Source organism: Sarcophilus harrisii, chromosome 4, assembly GCF_902635505.1.
Source record: "Sarcophilus harrisii chromosome 4, mSarHar1.11, whole genome shotgun sequence".
NCBI classification, from domain to species: domain Eukaryota; kingdom Metazoa; phylum Chordata; class Mammalia; order Dasyuromorphia; family Dasyuridae; genus Sarcophilus; species Sarcophilus harrisii.
The window spans coordinates 23885256-23900949 of NC_045429.1; the positions used below are offsets into that span (position 1 = coordinate 23885256).

Consider the following 15694-nt stretch of genomic DNA (forward strand, 5'->3'; position numbering starts at 1 on the left):
ACTAAAATGCAAGCTTCTTGAGGACAAGGATTGTCTTGCTTGCTTGTATTTGTAGCCCCAGGACTTAGCACAAGGTAATCACTTATTAAATGTTCTATTGATTCATTGATCTTCATCCACCCATCCATCTCTCTGCTTATGTCTGTGTCTATCTATCTTTCTGTTTCTCTGTGATTCTATGTATCTATCTTTGTGTCTGTCTTTTTTATTTATCTACCTCTATCTATGTATCTGTCTTTCTATTTATCTGTCTGTCTGTCTATCTATGTATCTATTGATCTTTGTTTCTGTCTTTCTATTTATCTGCTTCAAAGGCTGTTTTTGACACTTATTAACTTATATGTGACCAATCATGAGCAAGTCAGTCATTCTGAATCTCAGTTTCTTTATCTGTAAAATTATGGAGTTTTATTAATCATTAAATCTCCTTCTAGCTCTAGTTCTGTAATTTTCTTCTGAAAAATAGATCTGCCTATCTTTGTGTTGTCTTTCTATTTATGTCTGTGTCTATCTATCTACCATTGTGTCTGTCTTTCTAGCTACTGATCTATCATTGTCTTTCTGCTTATCTGTGTCTATGTATCCACGTCTCTACCTATCTTTGTGTCTATCTTTCTATCAATCTATCATTGTGTCTTTCTGTTTATCTGTGTCTATATATCTATGTATCTATCTTTGTGTTTGTCTTTCTATTTATGTCTATCTATGTATCCATCTTTGTGTCTTTCTATTTATCTGTATCTATCTATGTATCTATCTTTGTGTCTTCTATCATTGTATCTTTCTATTTATCTGTGTCTATGTATCTATCTTTGTGTCTGTCTTTCTATCATTATTGTGTCTTCTATTTCTCTACCTATGTATCTATGAATCTATATTTGTGTCTACCTACCTATCTATCTATATTGTGCCTGTCTTTCTATCTATCATTATGTCTTTCTATTTATCTGTCTATGTATCTATGAAGCTTTATGTCTATTTATCTGTCTGTGTCTATCTATATGTCTTTCTATTTATTTGTCTATCTATGCATCTATCTGTCTTTGTGTCTTTCTATTTATCTGTCTGCTTCTATGTATCTGTCTTTATGTGTGTCTTTCTATTTTTCTATGTCTATCTATCTATCTGTCTTTGTGTCTTTCTCTTTATCTGTGTCTGTGTCTGTCTATCTATGTACCTACCATTGTGTCTGTCTTTCTATTTATCTGTGTCCATGTATCTTTGTGTCTTTCTGTATATCTACGTATCTATCTTTGTGTCTGTCTTTCTGTTTACCCACCATCCACCCATCCTGTCGGTCTTTCTACAGAAGATGCCAGGGAGAGGCAGGTGATTTGCCCACGTCCCCAGGCCGAGCCCGAGGCAGCGTGGGGAGCAGGACCCGGGCTCTGGTCTCCCAGGGCTGGTCCTTTCTGCTCCATCTGCAGCTAAGAAAGCTCGCTCTGCCTGGGACTAACCTCTCAAGGTCCATTTGCATTCCTGTTCTATCCTCAGGGATGTCTGTAACTATTCCCAACTTAGCAACATCTGCAGATTTCATTAACATGCTGTTTATTTTCCTGTTCCAACAAGGAATAGAGATGTTAGGCAGAGCACGGCTTCGCTGGCTCTCCTCGGAGTCCTGCGAACGCCCTCCCCCCTCCTTTTGGGGGGCTGGGAGGGAAAGGAGGTGTCGGAGATGCGCCTGCATGGGACCCGAGGGGAGCAGCTGCTGGGGGCTCGCCGCCCCCCCTCCAGGGACCCCGGCTCCAAGTGGAAAATTCTGGCACCTGGAGCGCACTCCGAGGAGCTGGGGGGGTGGGGATGGGGTGGGGGCGGGGAGGCTGTCTAAGGTGAGAATGATCCTGGGCAGACCGAGGCCATGGGAGCCGAAGAGGCTGAGAAACAGGAAGACCAGGATGCTCAAAGTAAGGGGGGGGGGGGGCTGGGAAAGAGTGGGAGCCCAGCACGGAGCTGAATGGGGAGAAAGAAGCCTCTCTGAGTGAAAGCCATTCACAGAATTTCCAAGTTGGACAGGCTCTCCATGGCCATGAAACCCAACCCACACCCCAAAGCGGTCTCCCGGAGCCAGAGAAGCCGCTCGAAGACCTCCACGGAGGGGGAGGGGCCGGGTCCCGGGCTCCTCACTGGGAAGGCTTGTCCTCCCCGGGAGCTAAACCTGCTTCTTCTTCCCTCCCCTCCCCCATTGCTACTGGTTCTGCTCTCCAAGAACACAGCACACGTGGCTGTATTTCCCCAGAACAGCCCGAGATCTTTACCAGAGGCTTTGCTCCAGGCTACAGTCACTGCCTTCCCTCCTTCCCAGTGGAAGAATCCTGTCAAAAGCACAAGGGAAGGGGTCTGTTCTGGCTGGAGCCACACTGGCTCTCTGGGACCGCTCTCTCCTTCTCTCCCCTCCCCCCCAATGACTGGTCCCAAAATGTTCCCAGGAACTGGACCCCTTCTGAAGCAAAAGAGGGCACGCGGAATCCTGGGCCGGACCCGGGCTTCCCAGGGCCTGGGCCTGGAGAATGGGCCCTCTCCAAACCCCATGGGCCCATTTTTTTTACCTGTTCCACATCTGAGAGCTCCCAAAGGCCTTCTCCACTCTCTTCGGGACACTTTCTACCTTATCAATACCCAGCCCGAGATCTGATGCTCAGAACCCAACCCAACGTTCCACATGAGACATGAGACAGGAAGTAGAAGGGCCATTGCTTCCTTACTCAATGCTGCTGAGAATATACAAACATATGTACATACATACACATGCATATGCACACATACACCTATGTACACACATATAGACATATATACACACATACACATACATATATATGTATATATATATATATAGACATACACATACGCCATGTTGCTGATTCATTTTGAGCTTGTAGTCCACTAAAACCCTAAATCTTTTTTTTTTAAAGTTGTCTAACAATACCTCCCTCCTCTTGTATGTGTAAAATAAAAATTTTAAACCCAAGCATAAGACTTTCCATTTATCCCCATTTGATTTCACCATCTTCAGATTTAGCCTTGGGCTCCAGTGAGTCAGTATCTCAACTAAAGATTAAAATTCAAAAAATTGGGGCCTGTTCTTGAGAATTCCCCCCTTTCCCCTCCTCCTCATCTCACATCACTTAGATCCTTCTGCCATTTACTCTTTCTTCCACCTTTTCTCTCAGGAGGAGGCGGCCCTTCTCTTGGCCAAGGCAAATTCCTCTTCATGCACAGATGATCCTGTTCCATTCCATCTTCTCCAGAGGATGGTCCTTTTCCTCACCCTCACTCTCTCACTTATCTTCTATCTCTCCTTGTTCAATTTGTCCATGTATCTCCTTCACCCTGCTGCCCCTAGCTTTAAGAAACTCTAACATGATCCAACCATCCCCACAAGTTATCATCCCATATTCCTCCTCACTTTCTCAGATGTGCTACTTATGAAAACTGTCTGCATCAGGGCTAGCTCTTCTACTTGACAGACTGCTCATTCCTCAGCTTCCTCGCCAGATCTCTGGGCAGGTCATGCCCACTAACCATGGGTTAATCCATGGATTTGTCTTAGGCCATTTTCTCTTCTCCCACCATATTATCTCTCTGGGTGATCTCATCAAGTCCCATAGGCTCAATTATCATCTCTGTGCAAATACCAGCTTTTAAAATTTTAATTTATTTTTATTTAAATTAATATTTCATCCTAGTCTGTCTCCTATGCTATAACCCCACACCAACAATAGTGTTTTTGTTTCCAAAATCTCCAACTAGATACATTTCTGGATGTCAGAAATCCAATACATCTAAAACAGAATTCATTATCTTTTCCCCAATACCCTTCCCCCTTCTCAACTTCCCCGTTACTATCTGTGGCACCACCAGTCATCCAGTCACCTCAGTGTTACCCTTAACTCCCCCCTTATACTCAATTCACACAGTCAACCTGTTTCCAGGTTTTAGCATTTCTATTTTCACGTTCTTCAAAGATATTCTCTTCTCTCAACTCACGCAACCACCAATTTAAGGTCAGGTCTTCATCACTTCATGACCAGACTATTACAATAACCTTATTATTTGTCCACCTGCTTCAAATTGCTGCCCTTCCCCCCTCAATTCAGCAGCCAGAGTCATTTTCTAAACTGTAGCTGTGACCATGTCAATCCTCTCTCCTTACTCAAGAAACTCCAGTGGCTCCCAAGCCAACTTGTCTATTTGGCATTTAAAGCTCTGCACATCTTCTCCCACTTTCCAATTTTCTTAATATTCTACTTCACTCCGGTCATACTGATCTAACTGACATTACGCCCACAAGACCCAACGTCTCCTGCCTCTGTACCTTTGTACTGTTTGTCTCTCAGCAATGCTCACTCTCCTTAACTCTGTCTTTTCACTTTCCTGACTTCCTCTAAAACTCAGCTTAAAGTCCACCTTTGACAGGAAATCTTTGGTAGTTCCCCCCATCCATTGCTAGTGTCTTCTCTGAGATTCCCTTTCATTTACATTGATCTATATCTTACATTGATGTATCTAGATACAGTGTATGTAGACATACATACATGTGGGTATATACATATTCACAGAATATATATGTATACAAACGTATGTGCTGTATAAACATAATTACTTCACGTTGTTTCCCCCATTAGAAAATAAGCTCTATGAGGGCAGGAACAATGTTTTTTGTCTTTGTTCCCAGCACTTAGCAGGGGATCTGGCACATCACAGGTATTTAATCAAAGCTTCTCGACAGGTCGGTTCATGAATTCCTTGTCACTGGAAGTATTCTCTAGTTAAAAGATAAACAAAGAGACAGAAGATGCTGGGAAAGGCAAGAATTATCTACACAGTGTTTTGGTACTGGTTGTCCAAGGGAGGTCCTGTCCAACTCTGAGAGGGCAGAGTGAATATAAAATCTTATCCTTGAATTAAAGAAAGCAACTGCCTGGGTAGAGAGAAGACATGGCTAGAAAGCAATTCATGCGAATAAGACCTAAAGGTTTCCTGGATTGCAAGCTCCAGATGAGTCATCGATGAGACACAGCAGCCAAGGCAGCTTAGGGGATTTTCGGCTACATTCATTGAAGTACAGTATCTAGAGTGAGGGAGTTGATAGGCCTTCAATTCCCTGACCTGGTCAGACCACATTTGGCATATTGTGTACAATTCTGAGAGCTGCAATTTCGAAGGGATCATTAATAAGCTGGAATGTCTAGAAGAGGGCAACCAGCATGGTTTGGGGACTAGAAACTCTGCCATGTCAGAATAAGATGAAAATATGGGGGGATGTTTAGCCTGGAGAAGTCTTAAGGCTGGACGGGGTGGGGATGGGGGAAGGGCATGGTCATTGCTTGCAAGTATCTGGAAGGCTGTCACGTGGAAAAGGGATTTGACTTATTCTGCTTGGCCCCAGAGAACAGAACTAGGAGCAAGGGGGAGGGGAGGAGAATTAGAGAAAAGCAGATTTTTAGCTCCATGTGAAGAAGAGCTTCCCACTTCTGGCTTTTGTGGGAGAAGATTCTATAGGAGAGAGGACAAAAGAAAGATTTGATCTGAAGGAAAGAAAAGAGAGAAGGAGACTTGGAGGGAAGAGGGACTAGATGAATGGATGGATGGATGGATGAGGATTCATTAAGTGATTATTATGAGCTCTGAGCTACATGTTGGGAAGGCAGAGACAAAATCAAGGCAGTCCCTGCCCTCATTAAGCATCTATTAGTGGGGAACAATTCCTCTAAGGGAGTGATAGCTAGAAAGGAGCTGTGGTCTGGGGACCACTGGATGATCAGGAGAGTCTAGGAAACTCTCTGTCCTGCCCCTTCCCTAAGCAGTTGGGATACTGATTTGATTCCTGTGCCCAGGATCAGACCATGGATCTCAGGCTAAAAGGGGGCCTCAAAACCATCGGGTCCAATCACCTCATTTAATAGATGGGAAAACTGAGATCCAGAAAGGTGACGTTCTTTGCCCAAGATCAAACAAGTCATGAAGGCAGAATTTCACCTTCATTCTCTGATTGCAAATTCGGTGCTCTTTTCTACTGCGCCAGTATATCTTCTGAGGAAGACATAGAAATCCAGGAGTGAGGGCAAGAAACAGGATTACGTTTAGTCTAGTTCCTGGGCAGATGATAGCAAGATTCTTGGGCAGGTCTTAGTTTCCTGTGGCCAGGTGGAATGTGGAGCCCAGTTTGAGCTGGATAGAGTTTGGTGAGTTTGCACTCAGTCAGTCATTCAACAATCGGAACAGCTCAGCCTTGGGACAGAGTCCTGATGCGGAGTTAGAGCACGGTCTCAGGAGTCCATGGCCCAAAGGTAATTGTTCCTAGGGGGATGAAGAGGGTCAGTGACAGGACAGATGCCAAAATGCCCGGGTAGTCTGTCTTGTGGCTGAGTGAGAATTGTGAAAAGGGGAAAGGCAGATTTGGGAGGACGTGATAAGTCAAAGGAGGATAAGAAGAAGGTACGACTCAAGCTGAGATGACGATGCTTGAGTTGAAGAAGGATAAGAGCTAGAGGAGAAGAGCTGAAGGAAATGAACTTGACCTTAAACTGGGAAGAACCTGACCTTGAGCTAAAGGAAAAAAAAAACTTCAAGCAACAAGATCTGAGAAAGAGCAAAATAAATGGAATTTAAAGGAGAAGGACCAGAGAGTAGACTGCTTACAGAGCACCGTGTTCAGTTCTAGACACCATATTTGACAAGTTGTAGTATGTTAGGGCACACAGAGTGGGCAGAAAAATCAAGAATATGCTTTCAAGGAATGTCTGAAAGAACTGAGAATGTTTAGATTGGAGAAGAGGAGTTTCAAAAGGAATGTGGTAGAAGAGGACTTCAGCTACCTGAAGGGTTTCTATGGATCAGATGTGTTCTCCCTGGCACCAGTGGGCAAATTCAGGAACAACCGCATACACTGTAGAGACATAGCTAGGTTAGACATCAGGGAACTATCAATGAGAGTGGACGGTGAAGTGGGCTGCCTCAGGAGATCGTGAATTTCTCACAGAAGGTCGTCAAGTGAACATTGAAGGATGATTTGTCACATGTGGTGTAAAGGGGATACTTGGGCAGGTATGAGCTGGATCGAATGGCCTTTGAGGTCCTTTCTGACACCGAGATTCTGCGAATCTGAGAACTCAAGCTGAAGATGAAATTGAAAGGGAAGAGAAGAGCTAAGACCAAAGAAGTAGCTTACAGAAACAAGGAAGACAAGTTAGTTAAATGAGGCAAGAAAGTTAAGAGGAGGCTCAAGATGTAACAAGGCAGAAACATGCTATAGAGGTAAAAAAGTCTGAACACAGTCAGTCAACAAGCATTTCTTGTTTACAATATGCCAAGCCATGTGCTGAGAGTTACGGATACCAAAAAAAGACAGAAACAGTCCCCATCCTCAAGAAAGTCACATTCTAATGGGAGAGATGGCATGTAAATAACGAGGTACAAAAGAGCTATAAACAGAGTAGATGAAGCTAATACAAAAGATTCCCCCAAAGATTTTTGTTTTTGCAAAAAAAAATTAAATCTTTCAGGGGATCTATCAATAAGAAAAACCAAGAACTGGGGAGCTCACTTTCAGCAAGCATGGAGAACAAGTTGTAATTTGCAGGGACTGGTAGTTCTGTTTCTACCATGGCCAAGTGACTGTTGTCTCTTTGAAGAGGTAGATAAGTATCCTGATCTGTGTCAGGAGGTTGGAGGGTAGGGTGCAGAAAGGGAAGAATAATAACCAGTGGACACTGGAGTTCAGTAACAGGTATGAGGCATTTCCTGAAGAGAAAAAAAAGCGGGACCTTCTGAACTGGAGACCATCGTCCATGTAATAGCCCAGCTACCACCAGTCAGAGGAGAAATGGGGGGCTAGTGACTTCCTGTTGAGGGGTACAAAGGCAATCACAAAACTCAATCACAAAAATAGAGAGGTCTGCTCCCTTTCCTTGGTATGATGCGACAGAGAATTTTAGAAGGCTTGTCAAAGCAGAGGACTATCCTTCGTGTCTGGTGATTTTTGCTGGCACAAATGATACTTTCAGAAGGAGCCTTGAAAACATTGCTAAAAATGATGAAATCCCAGGCAAGAAACAAGATTTTAGAAGGATAGGTGGTATCTTCATCACTCCTGCTCTGATAGAAGGCAAGGGCTTCAGATGAAAAAGTCATCTTCGAAACATAAAAAGTGGTTCAAAATCTGGTCTCTGAGAAAAAGATTTAGAATTCCGGACCACAGCTTAAAACACAAAAGTGGCAGGCTCCTGGTCAGGGATGAAGTAGATCTACCAAGGACTGATAAAAATCTATTTGCCTGGAGTCTTAGAATTCTGCTTAAGGTGAAAAGGACAGAGGAAGGAGAGCACATCCACCAAAATCGATATCAGTGCCAAGTAGCTAAAGGAATAGCAGTAGAGACACCAGCCGCAAGTTCTAAGTTTTTTTTTAAAAGCGCCAGCAAGAGCCTCCAATATCTATATGCAAAAGTGCCACAAAGCAGCATAAATGATCAGTATCACTAGTATCATATGATCAGGATCACTAGTATCATTGAGATTTGGCTAAATGGGACCCATCACTAGACTATGGGTATATCTTATTAAAAACCAACAGAATAAATAAGAAGCCTTTTCTAACATATATTAAGAAGATGCAATATTATATAGTAATATGTCATGAATGCATATATGTATATCCATATATATATATTAAGAAGAGGTACTTATCTCTAGGAATAGAAAAGAAAAACATGGTTGAAAATATTTGGGAGAGATCAACAAAGTGAGAAAGAGAGATTCTATGATCAGTTGACTATATTATGGACCACCAGCAGAAAAAAATAGCTGAGGTCTTTGGGAAACAGTTCATAAATCTGGCATAAAGGCATGATATGGCTATACATATATAATGTAATAATATATAATGCATTATAATGTATATATGCATAATAATGCATAATATATATAATATATGATGTACAACTTCATTTCCTAGACATCTACTGGAGCTCTTTTTTTCTTTTTTTTTTTTTACAAAAGCAAATAAGTTAATAATTTCCTGACTTTAATAATTTCATTCTTCAAAAGCACAGAAATTAGTAAAGGAAAATTCTATTCGAATTCCGATTCTCAACAAGAGGGAACTGGTTGCAGGAGAAAAAATGATGGGGACTATGTGGGAGATGTTGGGAAGTGACTATTTCATCTTAGAATTTGCGATACAATTGAAGGGGAAAGCTGGGTAGAGTTGACATGTACATGGATTTTATCATAGAAGAGCAGATTTCAAAGAGTTCAGAGAAAGGATAGGTAGGATCCTACAGCCATTTTGGGATGACTTGAAGGAATTGGGGCTTTAGCCCGGGGAAGGCTCAGGGGGAATATAATAGCTCTCTTCAAATATTTGAAGGGCTGGTGTATGAAAGGAGAATAGATGAGATTTAGTCTGCGTGGTCTCAAAAGCACAACAGGAACAGAGGGTGGAAATTGCAAAGAATCAAATTTAAATTTAAATTTAATAACAGGAAAACCTTTCAAAACTGTAACGGGCCCTGTGAGGTGAAGATCCTTCTTATTGAAGGTCTTCAAGCAGAAGCTGGATGACCACTTGGGGATGTTACAGATGCTTTAGATATGAGTTGGATTTAGTGAGTCCTGAGGTCCATTTCCAATTATAAAGGCTTGGGAAGTTTCACAGGCTCTACATTTCCAGTCCCAATGAGTTGCAATGTCCAATTTATGCATCTCCTTGATTGGGACTGGAATTTGAAAGCTACCTGTTCTCAAGAAGACAAAAATATGACCATCTTTAGCCCAGAGAGTTATCTTTAATCACTGAGTATCTGGAAGGAGGAGCACTTAAATAGAGTTTTTAAAAACCTAGTATGATTAGAGAAGCACTGGGAAGCTCTGTTAATCTTCCAGATCATCTCCATGATCCAGATGCTGTTACGTCTTAAAGTTTACTTTTAGATATTCATTCTTTTCTCTATCCCCTAGGATCCCCTTGTCAAATTCAAACACTGAAATGATCAGGTGAATCCTAGGAGAATACATAAGGGAGATGAAGGAGGCTGGGCAGGAAGTAGAGGAATAGAAGAGTAAAGTAAGACTCCGTAACAGAACTGTCCAAACATAGAACAGGCCACCTCAAGAGGCCTGGGGTCCTTCTCTTGGAGCACGTGGTGGGCTGCATTTCAAGCTTCCACTCTCACATCTAGACTCTTCTTTAGCTACCGTGTTAATTCAGGTCCCCAGAACCTCTCCCCTGGATTTTTGCCACAGCTTTGTCTGCCTCGGGTCTCTCCCCTCCAGGACATCCTATGCACTGTGGATAAAGAAATTCTCTCCCATGCAGATCTGACCATGGTACTCTCATCAGGTAGTCTAGTGACTGGAGAATAAAATATAAGCTCCTCTGTTTAGTTTTAAAGCCCAGCACAGACTGGCCCTGGCCTATTTTATCATCATCACTGTCTTCAGAAGTGAAACTCTTGGAGAAAGGGGTCTATACTTGATTCCTCTACTTCCTCTTCTCTCACTCTCCTCTACATCTCCTGCAAGCTGAAAATGTCCTCTCCAAGATTACCAATGATCCCTCAACTGCCAGATTCCATGGCCTTTTCTCAGTTCCTATCACTCTAGGCTTTTCCACAGCCTTTTGATGCTGACAACCATCCTTGGGGACCATGTTCACCCAAGGTTTTCCTCAAACTGAATGTTATATAGACATCTCAAATTCAATATATTCAAAACACAAATTGCCATCTTTCTCTCCCAGCTTTTTTATTATTATTGAAGATACCACCATCTTCCCAGGCACCCAGGCTTGCATCTTCACCACCATCATCATCTCCTTACTTGCAGTCAGTCTTTTGGATCCAATCCCAGTGTTTTCCTTTCTATATTCACAGCATCTCTCATATACATCTTGTCTCCACTCCCACAACCACCTCCTTAACTCAGATCCTTATCTCCTCTTCCCTGAATTATTATTATTAATAGCCTTCCAACCCATTTCCTGTTTCCAAGTCTCTCCCTCCTAAAATCCATCCTCCAAGAAGCTGCCAAAATCACTCCTCCATACTCAACAAACTCTCATGGCTCCCTATTACCTCCCTGATCAAAATGTACAGCTCTCTGTTTGGCATTTAAAATTTTCCTTACCCTTACATGTCCCCTCTACTGTATTCTGCCATCCAATCACACTGACTTCCTTGCTGTTCCTCACACAGGACACTCCATTTCCAGCCTTAGCTTTTTACTGGCTGCCCTCTATGCCGTTAGTGCTCTTCCCCATCACTTTCCCCATTTAGCTTCCTACAAAACTCAACTCAAAGTGGTTATCTTCTGTGATTAAGTTCCATTTACACTGACTGTATCTTCTATGTACCCAGCTAGTTACCTACTATCCCTTCCATTAGGTGAACTTGTAGGGGCTATGTTGTTGTTTTTCTCTACCTCCCCAGCACTTAGCTAAATGTTTGTTGATGGACTTTTAGTGCTTTGCCTCCCAAATGATCTTGCACTTAATTACTTTCTAACTCTGTATTTATTCTCTCTACATTTATTCTGCATGTAGCTATAAATGTCCTCGTCTGGCCCATTAAAATGTAACTCTGAGAACAGGGATTGTTTCGTTCTTGCTGTTTCTATCACCAGTGCTAGCACACTGCCTGGCACTCATATAGTTAGTTTAATTATTAATTAATTAATAAATGCTTGTTAGTTGACTGGAGATGTCATGGAGAGGATTTTTAGCAAAGCGGGGGTTGGACTAGGTTCCTAGTTCTGGAGCTGGAGGGAAGCCCAGAAGCCATCTATTCCAGTCCTCTCATTTACAGATGAAAAAACTGAGGTCCACTGAAGGAAGGGATTTAGCCAAAGTTACAGAGGAAGTATAATGGCAGAGTCAAGATTTGAACCAGGTCCCCTGAATCCCAAACCAGCATCCTTTCTTCCCTCCTTCTCCTGCTTCCCTCGATGATCACTGGGGTCTCTTCTAACTTTGAGATGCTCTGAGCCTCTGAAACGGGGGAGAGAGCAAAGGAGAACAATACAGGTGGGGTGCTAGACCAACTCTGCCCCTTCGGCTTCTGCCCAGGACTAGGGCAGTGACCACAGGGCCCTCCTGGACAGTAACCTAAACGGGCAGGAGGGGATTATAGCATCCAGGTGGGAACTGCTGGGCAAGATGGCTGGGCAAGATGGTGGCTGCTCTGCTCACTGTCCTCCTGGGCTTCCTAGCACACAGTAGGCACTTGAAAGAATGAATGCGAGAAAAAGTATTGTTTAAGCACCTACTCTGTGTCAGGTACCATGCTGGGCCCTCAGAATCTAAATCTCAAAGCCAAACAGTGTCTGTCTTCCAGAAACTCACAGCCTAGACCCAGCTGAGGAGGGAATGGAGTCAAGGCGTGGGGAAAACAACCCTTGCAGAGAAACAGGGGTGGAAGATGGGATGCCTGATGCAAGATGACCCCATCCGGTAGCAAAAGTAGGACTGATCTGGTAAGGATGTTGGAAACCAGTTTTAAGTTGCCTTGAACTAACCTATCACAGCATTTTGGAAGGACCACTGGCCTCCAAGCCAGATTCTGGTTGGCCCAGGTTCAAGTCTGCCATCAATTTGCTGTATGACCTGAGCAAAGTCCATCGCCTTCTGGACCCCAGCTTCTAACTCTGTCAGCCTGAGAAGGCTGAGAGAGGTGGTATCCAGGGTCCACTGGGGCCTCAATACTCCTTCTTAGAGAGTCACAAAAGTTGAGAGTTAGATGGGACCTTGGTGGCCATTTAGAATTACGAGTTGAGCAGAGGGCAGCACATGCCCTTTGGGGCAGTTCTGTTTGGAAGTTCTATCTGCCTCAGGCTTTCTGCTTTCAGGTTCTGCTTTCTGGGGCTATTTAGAACACATCTAACCCTTCCTCCAGACAACCTCCCTGGGAACTCTGGAAAAAGGCATCATGATTTCCCAGTCTTTTTTTTTTTTTCCCCCAAGCTAAGCACACCACGTTCCTTCACTTTACTTAAATATAACAGACTTAGGATACTTCTCCACTCCCTAAGCTTATCAACATCCTAAAACTATAGTGTTCAGAACTGAACGTGATACTCCCAACGTGGTGTGTGACTAAGGGAAGGACAAGTGATCTCCCACTGTCCTCCTTATTCCTGGAAGCTGAGCCCTTCTTTAAAAAGCCCCAGATGGCCCCCCACACAACCCCTTCATTTGGCAGATGGAGACCCAGGGAGGTTACTTGCTTTGCCTGAGTCCCAGAGAAATGTTAGAGAAGGGATCTGAACTCAGATTCTTAGACTTGTGTCTTTCCACCCCGCGTCTGATGCAAGGCTCCTCCTGATCTCATCTGCTACTCCCCAATGATATGTATTTACTTTGTTTATATTTCATATTTATTTGTGCACGCGTGCTCCTTGAAGGCAGGTGGTTTCTGCCAAGCTCCCAGTCCAGTGACTGACCGGGCCCTCTCCAAGCCCCCGCTCATTCTAGTTGAAGGTCTGGCTACATGTTCTGTCCCCACATCCCAGGAGCTGAGCAGAATGTAAGCTTGGTGAGGGCAGGGAACGATTAGTTTTGTCTTTCTACATTCAGCACCGAGCTGCGCGCCTGCTTACATTGTTTGTCAAATTAGATTGATTTAAACCAGACCAGGTTAGAAGGTCACACAGCCTATTAAGCATCCAAGCCAGGATTTCAAGGCCAAGTTCTTTCTGACTCCAAGCCCGGCCTTCCTTTCCCATATCTGGGGGACTGGACTTGTTCGCTGGGCCCCAGAGCCACGAAGGGAGCTGGCGAGGGACAGATATGGGGACAGACTTCCTTCCACTGCGAGCTGTCCCTATGTGGCCCAGGCCCCTCATGCTTCCAGGGCCTTTCCCTTCATGGGAGGCCCTCAAGGAGAGGCTGGATGACTAGTTGTTCTCCAGGGTGTGGGAGTTCCCTAGCAGGGCTGACCAGCTGGGCTTGGAGAGGCCCTGCAGCCCTGAGTGTCAGGAACACTGGGAGAGCCAGAGAAGGCCCCCTCACGCCTCCCCAGTGGCTCCCCAGGGGAGTCTATCTGCCCCCAGGACAGCTCAGTGAGGTTTTTCCTGTTGTACAAACGAGGACTTTAGGCTGGGAGACGGGAAACGACCGGACCCGGTGGAGCAGCTGGGACTCTGCCGAAGTCGGGCTCCTGGGTTTCCGCCCGGTGGTCTGCCCACTAACCGGGACGCTGCCGCCTCGGCCCAAACGGGTCCCCTCCGCACTGTCCCAGGAGAGGGGGGACGCCGCAGCCCCTCCGTTTGACAGATGCAGAGCCCGAGGTTGGGAGAGGGGACAGCATCCAGCCCTGCCTGGGGGGCCGAGCGAGCAGAGGCTTGTGGGCCCTTTCCCTCCTCTGCCTCTGACCCCCTCGGAAACTCCGGGGGTGGGAACGGGGCCGAGTCCCTTCCCGGGGCGGGGGCGTGCCACGTAGACTCCAGGCTGCGGGCCGGCCAAGGGAGGCCGGTGGGAGAGGGCCGGGCAGTTAGCGGAGAGGAGTTCAGGAGGCCAGGGCTCTGAGCAGCTCTACCGCTTTGGGGGGAAATCCGAGCCGGATTCCAGCGGCTCGAGAGGCGCGCCCCTCCCCCTCCCCCGCCACCTCCAAACGGCCCCGCCGCCTTCCTCCAGCCCCCTCCATCCTGTCTGGATCCTGGGGCCGGCCCGAGTCCTACGGAGTCATGCCCCTGCCGCAGAGCGGGCCTGGGCCCCTCGGATTGGGGCCTGAAGCCGGGGGCCGGGGCCAGCTCGGAGTGGGCGGGAGGGGGGGGTGGGGGCGCTCGGTGAACGCTCCGGTGCCCCGAGCACTTACCGAGCCGCGGTACTTCTCCAGGGACACCCACTTGCCCCTAATATTGACCACCTTGAAGTTGTAGAAGTCGCTCTCCTTGGGCCCCGGAGTGGCGGGGGAGGCCAGGAAGAGGACGACGACGGCGAGGGGGGCGAGGGGGAGGGGGCGGCAGGGAGGCCGGCGGCCGAGCATGGCTCAGTTCGGGGCGCTGTAGCAGGGAGGCATGGCGGGCCGGGCCGGGCCGGGGAGGAGGAGGAGGAGCGCAGGAGGCGGCGGCTCGGGCTGGGCTGCGTGGCGCTGCCCCCCTCCCCCCTCCATCCCCCGAGCGCTCGGGGCAACGGGCCGCCTGCGGGGCCCCAGCACCAAGTCCGGGTCCCGGGGCAGCCGCTTGGGCTGGCCGGGGCCTGGTGGGGGACGGGGCCGAGAGCCCCAGGCTGATCGCAGACTTGGAGGTGCCGCCGCGTCCCACTGTACAAATGAGGAAACTGAGGCTCACACGGGAGAGCTAACTTGACCCAGTTTACAAAGAGAAAAAATGTCAAAGCTCTAATCCCGTAAACCTGAATTTTCCCAGGCGTCCATCCCGCTGCCGCGAAGCCCGAGTACTGCCACTGATCAGGGGCTGGTGGCTTGCCACGTCCCTCTAGGTCCCTTTCCAAGGGATTTCCTCCGTGACACTTCACAAGCAGCCATTCCAGCTGTGGAGCCTCCCCACGCCGGAGCCCCGGCCAGCCCCCGCCCCCTCCCCTGCCCATCCACGAGGCGCCGTGGCTTAGGGGCTTCGGTCCTCGTCTACTCTAAAGGAGTCTGGTGGTGGAACAACCGGACTCAGTCCCAACAAACGGCTCTGACGCTTATCCCTGTGGGGTCCGGGGTAGGGCACTTTCCCTTTCTGGTTTTCCGTTC

The 15694-nt window shown here is 46.5% G+C and overlaps 1 protein-coding gene across 1 annotated transcript in view; it reads right to left on the reverse strand.

The window, feature by feature from the left end:
- GPX7 (glutathione peroxidase 7) overlaps nucleotides 1-15047 on the reverse strand; it is a 46520-nt gene extending 31473 nt beyond the window's left edge. Inside the window, exon 1 of the mRNA XM_031969110.1 lies at nucleotides 14810-15047. Coding sequence (XP_031824970.1) covers nucleotides 14810-14980 — 171 coding nt within the window. The 5' untranslated portion in view covers nucleotides 14981-15047. The remainder of the gene's footprint in view (nucleotides 1-14809) is intronic.
- Between the last annotated feature and the right edge of the window lie 647 nt (nucleotides 15048-15694).